The sequence below is a fragment of the Apodemus sylvaticus genome, chromosome 3 (genome assembly GCF_947179515.1).
Source record: "Apodemus sylvaticus chromosome 3, mApoSyl1.1, whole genome shotgun sequence".
Classification (NCBI taxonomy): Eukaryota; Metazoa; Chordata; class Mammalia; order Rodentia; family Muridae; genus Apodemus; species Apodemus sylvaticus.
Genome location: NC_067474.1, coordinates 127132478 through 127151740, shown reverse-complemented (window position 1 = coordinate 127151740; position 19263 = coordinate 127132478). Strand labels below are relative to the sequence as shown.

General features: G+C 36.4%; 1 protein-coding gene across 2 annotated transcripts in view; it reads right to left on the bottom strand.

Annotated features, from left to right (window-relative positions):
- Spata6 (spermatogenesis associated 6) overlaps positions 1-19263 on the bottom strand; it is a 97784-nt gene that overhangs the window by 36207 nt on the left and 42314 nt on the right. For both annotated transcript variants that reach the window (XM_052177005.1, XM_052177006.1), the window contains exons 6-9: positions 15574-15654; positions 9429-9722; positions 5328-5415; positions 1550-1590 (exon numbers count right to left, since the gene is read on the bottom strand). In XM_052177005.1, coding sequence (XP_052032965.1) covers positions 1550-1590; positions 5328-5415; positions 9429-9722; positions 15574-15654 — 504 coding nt within the window. The remainder of the gene's footprint in view (positions 1-1549; positions 1591-5327; positions 5416-9428; positions 9723-15573; positions 15655-19263) is intronic.

Here is a 19263-nt window from a genome sequence, read left to right as displayed (position 1 = left end):
AGCAGACACTAGTTATGCATGGAGTAGACAGTAGAACAAAAATGAGACTAAGAGAATGAGTACTTATGGAAAAAGATGATTATTAAGTATCCACATTAAGGAGAATAATTTGTTCAAAAGATCAAATCAAGACTGAAAAGTTAAAAACTGTCGAGGAGGAGGCAGAGGCTGCACCAGGTGTGGCAGCCTCAGGAAAAGAAGGATGCGGTCATCCCTCAGCACAACCATTCATTCAAATCCATCACTAATTCCCCTTTTCTCAGTGAACATTGTACTTCAACATATCCTCATGTTGCTTTCCTTCTGAAGACTTCTCATCTCTCTCTTCCTGTGTGTCTCCAGGGGCTTCAAAGAAGGTGCTCTTTCTATAAACTCTGTAGAACACTCTAGGCTTCATTTGTCTACAACCTGTGTATTTATCAACTAACTATTTGTCCATAAAAAATAATCTTTTATTCTTTCCATAGTCAATATGATAGATGCATTTCCATGAAAATCTCCATCCAGGACATAGAAATCACCTGTGAATTGACTCCCTAGTCACTGTCTCCAAGGAAGGCCCTGAAAGTAATGAATCTAGAAGGTAGGAGAGAAAGGCTGCTCTAGGGTGCAGTTCCTAGGAGCGCACCCTGGGAAAAGTGTCTTCACATCTATCCCTAAATGAACTATTCAACTTAGAGCCAGATTAGTGCCATGCAAATTCTATCCTGTTCTTTCCATATTTGGTTGTTTTAACAATCTACTCACACAATTTGCATTATACAGATATATACATATATATTATATATATCATATTATATATCAATATACTAGATAATAGCAATTATTAAGAAGCAAAATAAATAAAATGGTCAATATTCTAATACTTATTGATTAGGAAGATTGTAAACAAATATGAAAGTAAATATATAATTATAAACTGTGTAGCATTAATTAAAGGAAATGAAAAAAGAAAGTCTGCCTTTAGAATAACTAAAAAATCCTCACATGATGCTATCTCTTCTGTATATGCAGGTACATATGTGTAGATGTTACATACATATATAATATATATACATGTATGTATGCACATATATATATAATTTATTACATAAATGCATTAAACAATACTCATATTACACAGGCAAATACATGTGTCAGTCTGTATACATATATATACATATATACATTAAATACACATACTCATATTATACAAGGCAATGTTTGTATACACACACATACATGTGCATATGTTGCTCCCTCTTTTCCTCTTTCTCTCTCTCTCTCTAATACACACACACACACACACACACACACACTTAATTTGAACAATTAGTCCAAACAGATAATGAAACCCACAGCAAATCTGTAGGAAGACATTCAGTGAAGGCCTATTGCACCTCCTTGGCACAGATCCCAAAACCATGACATCCCATGCTATGACAATTATTGCTTTCACGCTATTTTATAAAATGAAAGTGATCATTTCTGCCATAATTTGTATATCAGAAATATACTTATGCTGTATGAAAATCAGGGAAGTTGTCATAATATAATTGGTTTAACATACCTTGTAGTCCTTGGATCTGCAGCAGCCAAGATGAGGATGATCTACAAAAGGTTGTACAGAACAAAGGATCAATGATCAACATTAGGAAGGCAAAAAATTGGCTTCATTAGAGTAGAAAGTTATTAGACAGAGACAGAAGAATAATTCCTTTGGGTAAACCAATGAGTCTGCAAAAAAAAATGTGATTTCAGTCACTAAACCAATTTACCATGATATGTTCCTTATATCTACGGAAGGACATACGGAACATTCAGACATTGGTGGTGAGCTGCTGTCACTGAATACTTCAGGCTCCAAAACTGACTTTATGGTCCCAATCCTTCTCCTTAAACTTTTAGGTCAATATTCCAAATTTGTCTGATGTCCATCTCTTATAACATTGTCTAAAAGTTGTATATTACTGAAATTGTAATGATTAAAGTAGGAATAAAAGCAAAGAAGTAACTAATTCCAACATCACATTCTAATTCAAGCAAGCCTGGGCTTGTTTCGTTGATGTCTTGAAGCATGCTGGATGTCAGTGAAAATATTAATGTATTTCACACAAGGTTAATGTCTCAACTTACTATCAATAGGAATCAAATTATTTCAACTACTCTTCAAAATTAAAAAAAAAAAAGTCTAAGTCTAACTCCTTTGCAAGTATATACACATATGACCACAAACAGCAGAATAAAAAACTAACGAAGTCATAAGTCATGGTTTAATTCACACACACACACACACACACACACACACACACACACAAGGTTTAAAAACTGAGAACAATTCTCTGGCAACTAGTATACACCAACAGTTTCCATATTAAGCCTTCTGCTTTTCACAAACCATTTATAAAGTCAGCATAATTTGACAGCCTTATAATTTTCCTTCATTTTTTTAGAAATTAAGCTTTATACTCTGATTCTCAGTTTTCCAATGTTCATCACATTCAATCATTCTCACCAACGAATTAGGCACCGACTAAACTTTAAATACAGGAGACAAAGAAGATAAAACTATAGCCTGTGGACATGAAGAACCCCGGGAATCTATTTTAGTTACACTGTACAATGTTTAACAAATGTTTAACAATGTTTAACAAAGCATAAAAGCTAGACATAGGAAAGGTACAAGCAATTAATGATATATCAGAGGGTAATTCCTCAAGGTTGAAGACTATAAAAAAAAAAAAAAGCTTTGTAAACCTGGAGAAACTTGAATGGGGCATAGAGATTCTATTTAGGAAAAGTTTGAAGAACTAGAAAAGAGCTAACTCAGATACTATTGATGATCTTGAACTACTTCAAACATAAGGTTTCTTTATCTATAAAATGGGAATAATAAGTCTCTAAATTTTCATAAGGTTTCTATGATAATTAAACAATGAAATCTAAGTAGTCAGAATAGCTCCTAGCAGAAAAGATTCTGAAATTTTAATTATTGCTTCTTAACCAATAATGGCACGAAACATGTTAAAAACTAAATATCTGTACCTCCTCCTATAAGATTCCTATGATGAAGCCCTCACTCCCAGTGTAATGGTTTTCTGGGAGGTGATCTCATTTAGATGAGGTCAATAAGGTGGGACTCAAGACATAATCATTGTTCTTGGTGAAGAGACACCAGGGAGCTTGTTCTCTGTCACTCCCTTCTTGCTCTGTCTTCATTCTCCCTCCTCCCTAAACAGAGACGAGTGAGTACTCAGTAGCATGGTAGAAGATAAGCTATCTTCCCAGCCTGTTGTAGCTTTCTGAAGCTCCGTAAATGTAGAATATATCACAGTCATTTGCTTATTAAATGAAGCATTCTACAACATTTTGTACAGCATTATGGGCAGCTTAATATAACAAATATAATGAAATTTTCTTTTTAACAAAAAAAAACAAAATAAAAGTATATTTAGACATAAAATCTAATGCTAAATTATAGATTTCTTAACCAACTGGATATAATAGACAACTGAAAGAATCAGATGCTAAGTAGTAACTAACAATCAGAAACCACTTCCTTCTATGCCAGCTATAAGAAAACCAGACCCATTGAATCTCACAGGATCATTCACAGTGGGACTCCTCAACACCTTTCCTCTTCTCCTAGCTGAACCTTACCCACAAGTTCCTATGATTCATTTTCTAGGGATCAACTGTGACCTCAAGCAAGGATTTAAAGAATTTTACTCTAAATTTAAGTATTTCTGTATAAGCTCATTCTTTTTGTCAAAGTAATTCTCAAACCCCAGTCCAACAATTATAGCTAAGTTTCCTATGTGTCAATCTCTATTTGGACAACTTCTATAGTGCTCAGTTTCAAAGGACACTACGACCTTCCTTTGTCATGGTGCCACAGAAATGTACCTTGTTCTGTAAGTTGTTTACTTACTACAAAAATTCCCTGATATGTATGCGTATCTGCTTGAACACTCAAAGAGCCTCTGCTATGTCCTCCTTTACTGTCTCCCAGCCATGGTCCCTCATCTAATGCCCACTGAGCACGTGAAGTATGGCCTCTGCCGTCCTGTGTATCTTCATCAAACAAAGGGACATGTGGTTGCCATAACTCACTCCCTGCAACCACATGCAAAGTTAGGATATACAGGTTTAAGAAACAAAACTAGAGTTTAATATCTCCCTGACCTGGACCAACAGGCCATTCATTCTCCAGTGACAGAGTGATTAAAAAATCACTTTGACAGAGGACAAAGATTAAAAAAATAAGGAGAAAGATCAAGTTTGGGATCATAGGGTCTTGCACAAGCTATGTCTTATGCCAAGAAAGCTTATTAAAGAGTATAGCATTTTATATACTATTACAGAAGGGAAATGTGACAGTTCACAGAAACTATCATACAATAGGACTAAGGCAGAGAGAGGCTAATCAAACAATGTTGCATAAAGTGAACACAGGATATCTCAAGAACATTTCAGACTAAGCACACAGGAGCCTTTGGGCTGATAACCACAGCAACTATGGTAAGAAGAGTTGGGTTCTCAGAATCTGAAGCCACAGATTCTCCCAAGGCCCTGGCTCCAGGCCACTAGCAATTCTGTCAAACCTATTTCTGGTTTTAAAGAAGGATCTCTCTCTCTCTCTCTCTCTCTCTCTCTCTCTCTCTCTCTCTCTCTCTCTCTCCCTCCCTCTCTTCTTCCCTCCCTCCCTCCTCCTCTCTCTCCTCTCTCTCTCTCTTTCCCTCCCTCCCTTCTTCCCTCCCTCCTCCTCTCCTCTCCTCTCTCTTTCCCTCCTTCCCTTCTTCCCTCCCTCCCTCCTCCTCTCTCTCCTCTCTTCTCTCTCTCTTTCCCTCCCTCCCTTCTTCCCTCCCTCCCTCCTCCTCTCTCTCTCTCTTTCTCTCTCTCTCTGTCTCTCTATGTGTGTGTGTGTGTGTGTGTGTGTGTGTGTGTTTGTGTATGTGTGTGTTTCAAACCCATAACTAAGTTATTTCACTATGGTGTTTCTTAAAATCTACTCTAGAAATTAACACATATTAAAGTGGGAAATGTGTCTCATAGTTCAAAATTGTGTAGAAAATGTGTAATAGAACACAATCAAGTTATTTTTACTGAAAAGTAGTATAGAAGGATGAAATTAGTTGATATTCACTTTTAATCTCAAAGAATAAAATACTTTTAACAGCATAGAAATCTTATTCTTTCTAGGAAGTACATATTTAAGTCTCCAACAAGTTTTAAAAAGTTTTGTGATAATATCCAATAATGCAGCAAAAACATGTATTTTCATTAATCAGTGCCATGTGAGGCATCAGCACAAGCAGTTGGAGTAGGGAACTGTAGCTTTGCCTTACCACTGTGCATCCTGACCCATCCATCTCGTTCACAGTCTCGGCCAGGTGATCCAAAAAAATTCTCAGTCCTGGGACTTGGGGGATCAACCTAGAGGAAAGAGCATTTGCAATGTGAATGAGCACTTCAACCTTCTCTTCCTATTCTCAATCTTGCTGCATTGCTAAGCAACTAGAAAGCATATGCTACACAGCAGGTGAATTCCACAGTGCCTCTGTGTTCCACGGTCAGAGTTTAATTGCTTAAACAATGCATTTTTAACAAAACTGAAATTAAATGCCACCAAAAAAGAGAAAATTTGCACTTAAGAATATACTGTTTCATAGTTTGTTTTTTACGTTACACAAAAATAAAAACATCCTATAGAGACCTCCTCTACATTTCTTCCAAAGTGGCTACCAATTTTCTACCTGTCTTAGCAAACACACTGAACTCACACAGTGCCTTTCTTTGCTGAGCACTTTGTAGCTGACAAATAAGGTCAACTACATTTTCTAACTAACAATAAATATATCACAGTGATGTAAATGTATCAAAAGATGGGCTACTGACCAAACTAAAACCTTTTGTGAATCAAAGAACAATAAAACAAGTAAAAAGTTAACTTGGGATAATGAAAATGTAGATCATGTGTAGTAAGAATTTTGACTTCTTTAAAAACCCAGTTATGTTATGTGAATATGTTTTTGTTTTAATACCAGGTGTTGGATATGGGGCTGCTTCAGAGTGTTCACAGTCGCTAACTGCTAATTATGATTGTCTTTTCCTCTACAATGGGTGTAATTTTTGCCAGCTGCAAATAGTTTATGTCTGCAATTTTGGTAACTCTAGAGAGGGTATAAATGCGATAGCCCTCAGAGGACCTGGGGTGGCTGCTGTTCCTCCTGCTGCTGCTTCCTACTGATGCTTTGGCTGTTGCTCGATTGCCAGGTTGCTGTTTTGCTGGCAATATCCTGATGGAGACTGGACTTATCCCAAGGAACCCAATGCCCCTAATCAGCAGGAAGTAGTCTAAAGAGACCTATGCCCCCTTTTCCATCCCTTTTCTCTCCTACCTAGTGTTCAGGGATTGTAGGGGATTGGTGTGGAATAATGGTTGGAAGGGTTATAGATAATAGAACCCACTAAAGTAGCCCCAAAAGCATGCCAACAATCATGTATTTGATAAGAAATTATTACCTAAATCATATGAAGAATTCCTAAAAGTCAACAATAGCAATAAAGAAAAGGTTATAAAATGAGCAAAAGACTTGAGTAGATATTCTAAAAGATATTCACAAATACATAAAAAGATGATTAACATCATCATTCTCTGGAGAAATGCAAATCAAACCACAATGAGATGCCACTCACGCTGAGGACTATAGAGAAAACTAAGCAGGCTTGGGCTAATGCTTGCTTGTATCCAAGAGGCCCTTGCTTATCACTACCACAGAAAAAAATGAAAGGAGGGGAGGAAAACAGAAAAGAGAAGGTGCTTGTAAGAATATAAGATCAACAACCCCTTTATACAGCTGGTGGGAATGCAACTGGTACAGGCACTTTGAGGAACACTTTGATAAGGTCTTAAGGTACATGAGGATCCCTTTGGTACCACTGAATTGTGGGATTCAAGATAGTTGAAATGGTAAATTGTGTGTGTTTGTGTAACACCAGCAAAGAAAAAGAGATAGCCACAAGTGAAAAGACGGCTGGTTCATCTAGGGCAATCACAGCAATGTATTCTGAGCGTGTTAAGTCCCTTCTTATTTAGGATGGTGAAAGTCCCTTCTTATTTAGGATTGTCTTTTGGGCCGTGTACTGTTCATTTCAGTAAGGTTTTTTGCATATGTGTGAATGAAATTAAACCTCTTTTGCTACTAGTTTTCTAAGTACTTCTGAAACCATGAATGGTTGTCAGTCTCTAAATTCTCTTTTAACCCAATGCCTATTCAATGATATAAGCAATTTTTACATGTATACTTAGAAGTGCACAGTTTTCTTCGCACAAAAGCTAAGGGGAAAACCTCTTAAATAAAAGTTATAGTTTTTTGTTTGCTATTTGTTTTTTGAGTAAGAATTTTACTATGTATCCCTTAGAACTTGCTATGTAGACCAAGCTGGCTTTGCACTCAGAGATCCACTTGCCTCTGTCTCTTGAGTACCAGGATTAAATGTGTACCACCTCATCCAGTCCTGGATATCTCAACAGCATGGTTACCTAAATACGACCTGGATAATTCCAACACTAGTTAACATGCCAACATGGATGGAGAAAATTTCACAAGGTCCAAATCATGGCTTTAAATGAAGAGCTACTGTCAACATGTGGCTGCTGAGAGAGTGAATTGCTTTTCTAGAGAGACAGCCCTCTGATAAATTATATTCCTAAGTACATGTGTGTACATATATGTATATATATATATATATATATATATATATATATATATATAACAATAATTATGTAAGAAGTGATGGATTATTTTGGGGATGTGAAGAATATGGAGAAAGAAGAGTGGTAAGTGATGTAATCACAATATTCATGTATGAAATACCCAAAATTATTGAAAAATTAAAAATGTAACTTAGAAAACAGATTCTGCTAAAAAACAAAAACACTTATGAAGTATACTTTCAAATACTGCCTTGGGAAGCATTAATAAACACTTAAAGAACAGTTATTTCCCAAACATCTATGTGTTTAACATCCATAATCCTTCTTAGTTTTAATATACAGGTATTTTAATAAAGATGCAATTGGTTGTTTCTTCAAATTATAAGATACTGTAGCCTTTCTTTTCCATCTAATTTATAATTCTAGATAGTATTAAAGGCATTCTCAAATTTCCATCAGAAATATAGGCAAATTAATGTCTGAATAATATTTGATAGGACCAAACTTGTGATCAAAATTAGAGAAACAAGATTATCTTTAGTGCTGGAGGGATGGCTCAGCAGTTAAGAGCAGTAGCTGCTCTTCCAACGACCCAGGCTCTGTCTGTAACTCCAGTTCTAGAGGATCCAACACTTTCACACAGAGAGACATACAGAGAAAACACTAATGCACATAAAATAAATGAAATATATATGAATATCTTTAATAGAAGTTATATAAATGCATTATCACACTGTAATTACAAAATTTAGAGTCAGTAGTTTTGAATTTAAAAATCATTAATTTAGTCTGAAAGAATAAAGAGTTGATTCTTAGGCAAAACAAACATGGCATGAAATGTTGCAGAATTTAAATTTATTAAAGGGTATCAAAGAGAAAAAAGGGTATCAAGAAATTTCAGACAGACTATATCTTTGAAAGTGCTACATTTAAAAGTTATTTGAATTCCAAAGGGGTACGTTCCAAAATTCTAAATTAGATGGATATTTTAGAATTTAGGAAAGTAAATACTTTCTTTTACAGGCACTTAAACCTAAAGGTTTATTATGAGTATATTCAAATACATAGTATTTCTGTTAATAAAGAAGCTTTGGTAAGTGGCTTTTAAGGTAAAAGTACTTAACAAAACTTCAAGAAACAGAGACAGCCTGCCAGACCACTCTCTCCTGTTAAATCAAGTCTGAGTTTCATAGACATAAAGCTCTAACTTCAGACTGTGTATAGAAAAATTAGAATTAATTTACCCACAATTCCAAAGGCCCTCATACCCATCAACCAAAGATTCAGGATCCAAAGTTTTCCCAAAGGACTTATTCTCAGAGGACATCTGCTTCCACTATCATTCTTTAAAAGGCTGGAATGGCTTCCTTTTTATAGGAAACATTTTTTTTTCCTTTTAAATCCTACCTTAGCATTTTACTATCAGTGTCAATTACAACCAAGTTCAACTGTAGAGTTATAACACTGTGTAAGGTGAGAGGGAATGGGTACTTAGAAGAGCTGATAGAGCATTCATAATGGAGCTCGATCTGTCAGCATTAAAGGCATAAAGGGGGAACAAAAGCTTATTCATTGGTTTTACGTTAGGTTTCTACCTCTAGCTGCTGGCTAAGAGTTCAAGAAAGAAAATTATTTATATGAGCTACTTATTGAAATCTGTTTCAGCATAATACTTTAGTGGCAGAGTAGAGTTGATAAGTTTCAAATGGAAATGCTTATGAGCACATACATGTCTAATCACAAATGGAGGCTTATCTGTTTCCTTTTTGAATTCATAGGGTCCCAGATTTAAATGGGCCAGCCGCCGCCGGGTGTCTTCAGAGAGCTCACACATTCGTCTCTTTGTGTAGGGAGATGGAGAATGAGACTTTGAAGAAATTGTAGGCTGTTCGTAGTTCTTGGTGTTGATGCAGTATTTACTCCTCTCGGGTGACTTGGACTTTTTCTTCTGTGATCTTGATGTTCTGCATTGCAGTCTGCCGTGGGATTTTTCAACTGGAGCTGAATGGTAAGTAAATTTATCCTAAACATAAAAAATATACGTTCATGTGGGCAGAAGGCATTTTTTTAAAACTCTACAGATGGAGAAAAAAAAAACTTCTAAGAGTAACTCAAAGTATACAAAAGCTACCAAATTCAACTGGGTCTACCATTAGCTGTACAGACCCAGAAAAAAAATCAAGTCTATATCCTCTTAGTTAATAAAGTATATTGTATCAAATATCTTTCTCAAGTATAACACAGGCTTAATATAAATTAAATGCCAATGCTTAATCACTTATAATATTCCAAGAAATAAACTCATTTTCAAAATAAGTCAAAAACTTATTTTTCTGTAAGCTAATAATATAATTCAAATAATGTGTATTGTTTATATTACATATTAAGGTAATAGGCTATCAAGTTTGTAAGAACTAATTTAATTTTAAAAACCCATGCTGAGTACGGCGTAGTCACACATGTCTGACCCTGGCTAGGATGCTGAGGCAGTTTGCTCCTGGGCAACAAAGGACCCTAGTCTAAAAGTAAACTTGTCTAGCTAATTGTAAAATCATTAAAACTACTAAAAATAAGTCTTATTCATTCTTCTTTAGTCATGTATAACATATGTACAACACAATAATCTAAAGTACTCAATATCTATTTTACCTAAATGTTTCACTTGAACTATATGCAACATAGAGCAGTATAAAGATCCAAGACATAACTTGGCAATTCAATGACAGATTAAAAACACCATTTTTCTGGATCTATATTTTTTATAAAAGTAAATATGCATAAAACAATTATAAACTTTAATAATTAATACTTCTGTTTTCTTATAAATATGGTAGCTGTCTGAAATTTTTAAAATTTAAAATATATCTGAGCAAGGCTCAGCAACATATAATACTATGCTATGTGGAAGGTTGAAGCAAGACAACTTCTGGTGCTTCAGAGTTTTAAGTCAGGCTGGGCAAAATAAATTGAGATCCTGTCTAAAATAAAATGATAAAAATGAAAACAAATTTGATAGCTCCAACTTTGCTACTATTGAGGTAACTATTCATTCCGGAACACTCTGCCTTACAAATGCTTTCCTAGTTAGATTGGAAGTAAATCATGTATTTCTTCAGACAGTTTCTAGAGTCATGATTTTAGTTAGGAAAAACAAACAACTAAAGATCTTTATCTTCTTGACTTCCATCCCTTAGAAAACCACCAGTCCAAATTTCTTCTCCACTTTCTAAACCCCTCCCCTATGTATGAGGACTAAGTGAGAAAAATATATATGTGAATCAAAATAAGAGCCAATTTTTCCAAGTCAGCAATACAAAGAAAAAACTCAGAGTGTTTCTAATGAGAACAATCTCTGAGTCCTATACAGTACATCAGGTCATTTTCTTCTTGGTGTGCTCCAGGACCTTCTCCCACGGTGGCTCCAGTGGGTATGGCAGGCCACTTCTCCCCTGCATCCACCTCTATGACATCACACTGGCTCTCAAGTGATACATTCTAGACCACAAAGGCTCTTTGAGGCTTCCTAAAACATTCATGCAGCACTTCAAACTCCTAGAACTGGTTCAGCTTTAATCAGCTCTGTTAACCACAGAGTTTCTCCTCTGTACAGATCCACTGCATCTATTATCTTTCACAAAAACTTCTTTTCCTCAACCTATTTCTTCTAAGATGCATCTGTTATTAACCTTCATGTCGCATCAGTCCCTGGCCTTCTATCTCCTTGTTCTTTATACAATGTTGGCTTCCAGACACAGCTAAATTCCTAAAGCAATGCTTAAGTTGCTTTGTACATACCCAATCTTGAGATATCATCTTTCTTCATCAAATCTCTTGACCTATATCCATTTTGTTAATGAAGTTAACAAACATCATGACATCCGCTACCAACTCATAGTGTCTAAACATATCCATGTTTTAATGCCCCTAGTTCTGACTACTAAAACTTAACTGGCTGTGTATATATAATCTTTACCAAAATGACTTCCATAATTTCCTTTATCTACACCCATGGTAGTTTCTTTCCGAGGATCATACTAGGCTTGACTATGAAAACTGCCTTTGATCAATAGATTACTATGTCACAAAGCCAAGTATTAAAAAAGGCTGCCAAGGATTAACATAGTTAAAATGGCCATCTTGCCAAAAGCGATCTACAGATTCAATGCAATCCCCATCAAAATCCCAACTCAGTTCTTCACAGAGTTAGAAAAAGTAATTCTCAAATTCATCTGGAATAACAAGAAACCCAGGATAGCTAAAACTATTCTCAACAACAAAAGAAATTCTGGGGGAATCAGTATCCCTGACTTCAAGCAATACTACAGAGAAATAGTGTTTAAAACTACATGGTATTGGCACAGTGACAGACAAGTGGACCTATGGAATAGAATTGAAGATCCAGAAATGAATCCACACACCTATGGTCACTTGATCTTCAACAAAGGAGCCAAAAATATCCAGTGGAAAAAAGATAGCCTTTTCAACAAATGGTGCTGGATCAATTGGAGGTCAGCATGCAGAAGAATGTGAATTGATCCATTCTTATCTCCATGTACTAAACTTCACTCCAAGTGGATCAAGGACCTCCATGTAAAACCAGACACACTGAAACTAATAGAAAAGAAACTGGGGAAGACCCTTGAGGACATGGGTACAGGGGAAAAGTTCCTGAACAGATCACCAATAGCTTATGCTCTAAGATCAAGAATTGACAAATGGGACCTCATAAAATTACAAAGTTTCTGTAAGGCAAAGGACACTGTTAAAAGGACAAAACAGCAACCATCAAATTGGGAAAGGATATTCACCAACCCCACATCTGATAGAGGGCTAATATCCAATATATATAAAGAACTCAAAAAGTTAGACCCCAGGGAACCAAATAACCCTATTAAAAAATGGGGTACAGATCTTAACAAAGAATTTTCACCTGAAGAAATTCGGATGGCCGAGAGGCACCTTAAGAAGTGCTCAACATCATTAGTCATTAGGGAAATGCAGATCAAAACAACCCTGAGATTTCACCTTACACCAGTCAGAATGGCTAAGGTCCAAAACTCAGGAGACAGCACGTGTTGGCGAGGATGTGGAGAAAGAGGAACACTCCTCCACTGCTGGTGGGGCTATAAGATGGTATAACCACTGTGGAAATCAGTCTGGAGGTTCCTCAGAAAACTGGGCATGAGACTTCCAGAGGACCCTGCTATACCTCTCCTAGGCATATACCCAAAGGATTCCCCGGCATGCAATAAAGACACATGCTCCATTATGTTCATAGCAGCCTTATTTATAATAGCCAGAAGCTGGAGAGAACCCAGATGCCCCTCAAAGGAGGAATGGATACAGAAAATGTGGTATATTTACACAATGGAATACTACTCAGCAATTAGAAACAATGAATTCACAAAATTTTTAGGCAAATGGTTTGATCTGGAAAATATCATCCTAAGTGAGGTAACCCAATCACAAAAGAATACACATGGAATGCAATCTCTGAAAGGTGGATATTAATTAGCCCAGAAACCCTGAATACCCAAGGCACAAATTGCATAACAAATGACTCCCATGAAGAAGTATGGAGAGGGTCCTGATCCTGGAAAGGATTGATCTAGCATGGGAAGGGATTATAAGGACAGAGAAAAAGGAGGGAGGTGATTAGAGAAGGGATGGAGAGAAGAAGGTTTATGGGACATATGGGGAGGGGGGATCCGGGAAAGGGGAAATCATTTGGAATGTAAACAAAGAATATAGAAAATAAAAATATTTTTAAAAAAAAGAATAGAATAAACAAAAAAAAAGGCTGCCAACTCTTGCATGATACTTTGTACAGTAAGTAAAGAAGCCATGATTAGCCTGCTAGATGAGTCTTATGACCATCACCCTAGCTGAGCTCAAGCTCAATGGCAAAGGTGAATATTCCCATTCCAAGTATAACTTCTGCCAAATTCCAAGTTTGAGCAAAACACCCCAAATCATATAGGCTTAGCCAGACAATCTGGACTGAAGGAATCATTCTGTAGCTCCCAGAACTGAGAAGGGCTTGCTATTTTAAACCACTGAGTTAAAAAAGTGTTTTACAGCAAAACTTAGGGAATAAAGTGCTCACCAGCATACTAAAGTCTGTCAATATGTCAATATCTATGTAACAGTAAATTTTACTTTGAAACAGGTAAAAGAATTAGAAAATTATTTTTCTCCTATAACACATCAGCATACTTAATATTTCTAATCCAGTAAATTTCTGACAAATACAAACCATAAGTTTGAAAATAGTACTTTCCCCCTTCTTTCCTCCCTCTTCCACCTTTCTCTCCTTCCCTCCTCACTTTTCTTTCTTTCTCCTCCCCCCTCACATTTCCTCCCTTTCTCTCCTCTCTTCCCCTATCTCCAACCCACCTTGGCTTTGACAGGGAACTGAACCCTGGAACTCAAGCATGGTAGGATAAATGACCTATTGAATCATATCAAGCTATATCTGTGGACCTAAAGCATAGTTTGAACTACTGCCTGATGTAAAAACCTACTCTGATTTTTGTTTAGTAAAGACCAAATGACAACTTAAAACACGTACAAAGAAAAGAACAGTATGTTTTCATGAAGTTGCTAGTTCATTCGTACATAAAGCGCATGACCCTAAGTGGTGAGGAAGGCCTTACATTTAGACGGGCTCTTGTGTTGTACACTTGGAATGTTTAGGCCTTTCTGCATGAATGCTTTATGTCACATAAGAATTAAAAAATAAAAGACTTTTTACTATTCATTCATGCGGTATATTCCAGTTCAGAGAGAAAAACCGAATCCTAGCCAAAGCCTTTTTAACAATTTACAAATTCGCATAGTATCTCAGAAACAAGTCAGTCAAGTTTTCCATACACTGTAAGCACAGCTGGTCAGACTTCCAGCATCTTTGTCCAAATGATAAAAGCTACAGACTGACTGTGGCATCCTGAATATCTTGCTAATGCTTCCTCTAATATGAACTCACTGTACCTGTCTTAACCTAGGTCACAGTTATCGTCTTCAGGAAATTAAGACTGTTAATAGAGCAAATTGCTATTCCACTCTGTTCACAATTGGCCCAGTTCTGCCCCCAACTGAATCCTCTAAGCTTTGTATGTGATCAGTCATTCATCACAGCTAGCTCACTACTAAATGACCATGGGCAAGGTCACTTGTCCATCAGAAGACTGCCCTGTGGCTCAGTAACAATTAGAATATGAGGAATAACAGGTGCTGAGGGTTATTGAAGGGAATCATCACAAGCAGGAGTTGTTTAGGCTAGAAGATCCAAGCTTGCTTTGATCTGACAGGACCAGTATTGTCACTCCATTGAACAACAGTCCTCTAAGGAATTAGACACATTCAAGAAGTCACATTCAATAAGCATCAAGTCCCCAGTCTGAAACCTCAGTCACATTTGCTTAAAGCTATCCTCTGCCCTCTGTGCAGTCACCTGTAACATCTGCAAAATGTATCAAAGTCTCCAAGGTTTTTTCTGGCAATTCCTAATCTCGACATCCTTCTGGCAGTTTGACTTATACTGTATTAAAATGTCTATGAAGTAAATAAAGTAAGCAAATAACCAAACATACATAGCAAGGTGCCTTCTGCCCCGGGGCAGAGCATGGCCTTCTCCTGTGCCCTCTGCCCCGGGGCAGAGCATGGCCTTCTCCTGTGCCCTCTGCCCCAGGGCAGAGCATGGCCTTCTCCTATTTACTAAGAGGCAATCAAGCTGCTGAGTACTTTGTTATCTCCTTCACTCAAACCAAGGATTGAGGGGGGAGGTGAAAAAGAGATGTAGCCAAAACAAAGGGCTAAAGCCTGCCAGACACCTACAGGAATCAAATGAAAGCTAAGCAGCTAATCATTTTAACCTGAGTGCGGCACTTCCTTGAGCTTATCAGACATTCCGTGATCACTGAAGTTGTAGAAAATTCCAGCTTTGGAGCAATTCCCTGTGGGATTAAAAAATGGTATTATTGCACATTGCCATGAAAAAGATATAGTTAGTGGTGAGAACATGATCTACAATAATAAAAACTTGTCAAGACTGTGCACTGCATTTATTAGTTTAATCTGCTTATTATTGTAAAGAACACAGTAATGATAAATGTTACTAATTAGCAGTTTGAATGCTAATGATTTTGTTAGGAACAATTATATCACTTTTATGGAATAATTAAAAATTGTTTTCATTTTTAACTGTCTGTCAAAGTGTTTGAATTTTTTAAATTATGATATATTAGTCATAAATATAAATGTATTTAATTGATTTCAACTCTACAATTTAAGACATTTAACTATATAATCAAGAAATGCTTATTTAGCCATTACATAAATTCTACATATATCAAAACACCATTGGCTATTTTAAATATATAAATGTAACTGTCCATTAATTTTTTATTTTATTATATTTTACTGCATTTTGATTAAAATAGAATTCCATTACTTTTCCCCTCTGTTTCATCTCTCCAGCTCCTTCTATACCTCCTAACTCCAAAAATATTTTAATGGAATAATTGGGATGCTTCCCAGTTGTGCAATCTTCAGATAGAGTAGGTCTCCAAAGTTTTTCTATAGCCTTTTTCCTATAATTATTTTCAGATGTAGATATTACTCTGTATTCTATTTCTATCAACATTTCAGTAATCAGCTTAAATATTTTGAAAAAAGTGGAGAAAAGGAGCTAGTTCAAATGGGCAGGTACAAAGCACCTGAAGAAACATCTGGACATCCACATTATATATGCTCCAAGTGTTAGCCATGTCAGATATCCCTAGATTAGCTTCTCCCCAAGGCAATAGGAGTCAGACACTGACTAACCCCTCTCCAAACTGTTCATTTTATATATATATATATATATATATATATATATATATATATATTTCATTCCTTTTACACAGAAAATATACTCATGTTCCCAAAAGGAAAACAAGGAAGCAAGAAGTCATAACCTTTTTTACAACCTTACAAACTCAGTTTGAAAATCCAGTGTTGGCATGTAAAGTGAATCCTCAAATAGGTAAGGTGTTTTGGCTCATTATATTTCTTAGAATATAGATCTTCATGGTCAGAAGACCTATGAACTAGGGAGACCAGCTATCCATGTGACAAGCACCCACTGTACACATGTGAAGCAAGTACTAGGCAGTTACTGTGGACATTCCTGTTCAAAGGGGGAAAATGAGGAGAAGAACTACCAGTGCCTAGTAGTACTGACATCCAGACAGAGGCATAACTATTTCTGGAAATACAGTCATGTGTTGCTTAGTGATGATGATCCAGACTGAATAATGTATCATTAGGCAATCTATTATAGTATATACTTCTAGAAACCTAGTTAGTATGGCTTCTTGTGCAACTAAGTATGTGCCATAGCCACCATTGTTGTGTAGTCCAACTCCAGTACAAATGCCAAAAAGTACTATCACCACAAAGACTGTGGCTTCACACTTTAAACTTCTCTAAGTATTGATCATCACATGTGAGTTCCCAAGAGTTAAGCTAGTATTTTTACCAGCTCTTTGAAGTCTAGTATATAATAGGACTATTCATAAACATAGAAAGATTTACCTTAGGGAGCTAATTCACACAATTTGGAGATGACAATTCAGAAATTCAATGGGCAAATTAGTAAGGTGGAAACTAAGGAATGAGTTGACACACTATTTTGAGCATGAAAGTCTATATAATAGGCTAGAATATTAGAAATAGCTAGGATTTCTATTGCTTTCATGAGGTGTAATGCTTCCTCAGAAAACCTTAGTGTTCGCTGCTGCAATCTCCAACTTGAGATGAAGGCCACTTGCATTATCAAATATTAATATTTATTTGAAGTCAATCATTTATGAATCTTCATCTCATCCTCCAACTCCTTTACAGTAACATCCAGATTACTGCATAGGCACTAGAGCCTAGCCAAACTGACAAAATGAAATCACACTATCTCAAATGTGAGTTTCTCCATGAAGTCTTTTGCAAGAAGTATTTCATTCATGAGTTCAATTAAGAAGCATATGTGAAATACTACTTCATAAGATATTGAGTGTGATTGCAGTTCAAAGATGAGAATGCTGTGGAGCTCCAAGTCTATGGAGGAAATACCCACGACCACTACCACCATGACAACTACAGTTAAAACATATGATCATCTTGATGCTAAATCAACCTATCCATGAACCCAAGCTATCTACAGGTTACTGTGATCTGTCCAAGCTTACCAAGAAAACTATAAGAGTGCCATGATTTAAATCTAGAAAAAAGAACCCTTGTCACAGTAGTAGGACTTACAGATGTTAGCTCAGAATGACACAAATTCTAAAGGCAAATCATTGTTGCTTGCCAGAATCATAATCCATTGACTAGAGCACTTACTTTCACTTATATGTAAATATAATTATTGATAAGGCTAGATTTATACCTCAGTTTTGATGTTCAATTTACATTCTGTTCCAAGTCTTCTGTATTCTGCAGTTGTTTATAGACGCTACTTTGGGTTCCCCATTTTGCTGACTTTCCATAACACGTGAGAAAATAAATTCATAGCTATGGCTAGTTTCTCAGGGTTTTTTTTTCATCTCCCACTGTCTCCCTTGTACATAACTTTTGAAGTGGGACAGAAAAGAGAGAGAGCTTCTTCTCTCAGCCATCTAGATCTCCCTATCACCCTTCTAGGTGTGTTGTTGACCCTAGTCAGAAGGGCACTGGGCCTCACACAGCTGTGAGGTTTCTCCATCTGCTACCAACAGGGTCCACCATAGTTAGCTGAATAAGCCAAACCATTCACCCCACTTCTTAATCCTTGATGCCAAAGCTGCTGCTGTTTGTGCCCAGTCTCAGCTGTCAAAGATGCAGTTGTAACTGAGCAGAAAAGCATGGGGGCATCCCAGCAAAGGAGCCCCAAATTCCTACTATATTACCCAAAACTTGAGCCAATTTTCAAGCATAAAAATGTTATGTGCTTGCTGAACTGGTTAGTCAGCATTCAGTCCAGTGTTGACTATGATAACTGTGTCCACCTCACATTTCACTAATGTACACAGAAGACCTGTCAAATCCTCATGCAACTGTTTTCAGAAGTCCTGATTTGTATATATCTTTAACTCAGTAATCAAACACCTTCCAAATGTATGCAAAAGCAATTTGTTAAGTGAAAAATTCTTGTGAACAGTACATAGTTGACTTTCTATTGCTGTCTTTTATGACAGCGCAACTTAAATTACCTTAAAGAGAACATAAACTTAAAACATGATTTATTTCACTTTATGGGCTTCCATGTGACTCTCAAAATACTCTTTGAAGATGGTTATAGCATAAAAGCTGACTAATGACATAAAAAATTACCCCAGAGAGAAAGGGTTTCCATAGGCTGTTACAGAGGCAGCTCTTAGACTTTCAGTAAACTGAACTTGCTCTCTTTGAACACTGTTCATCATAAACCCAGGCATAGAGGAAAATATTTAATTCACTGTATTATTTCATATACCACACACTTAATATTATTTTAAGAGTCCACAAAATTAGTTTTAAAACTACTTGCCCAAGTAACTACAAGCTCAACA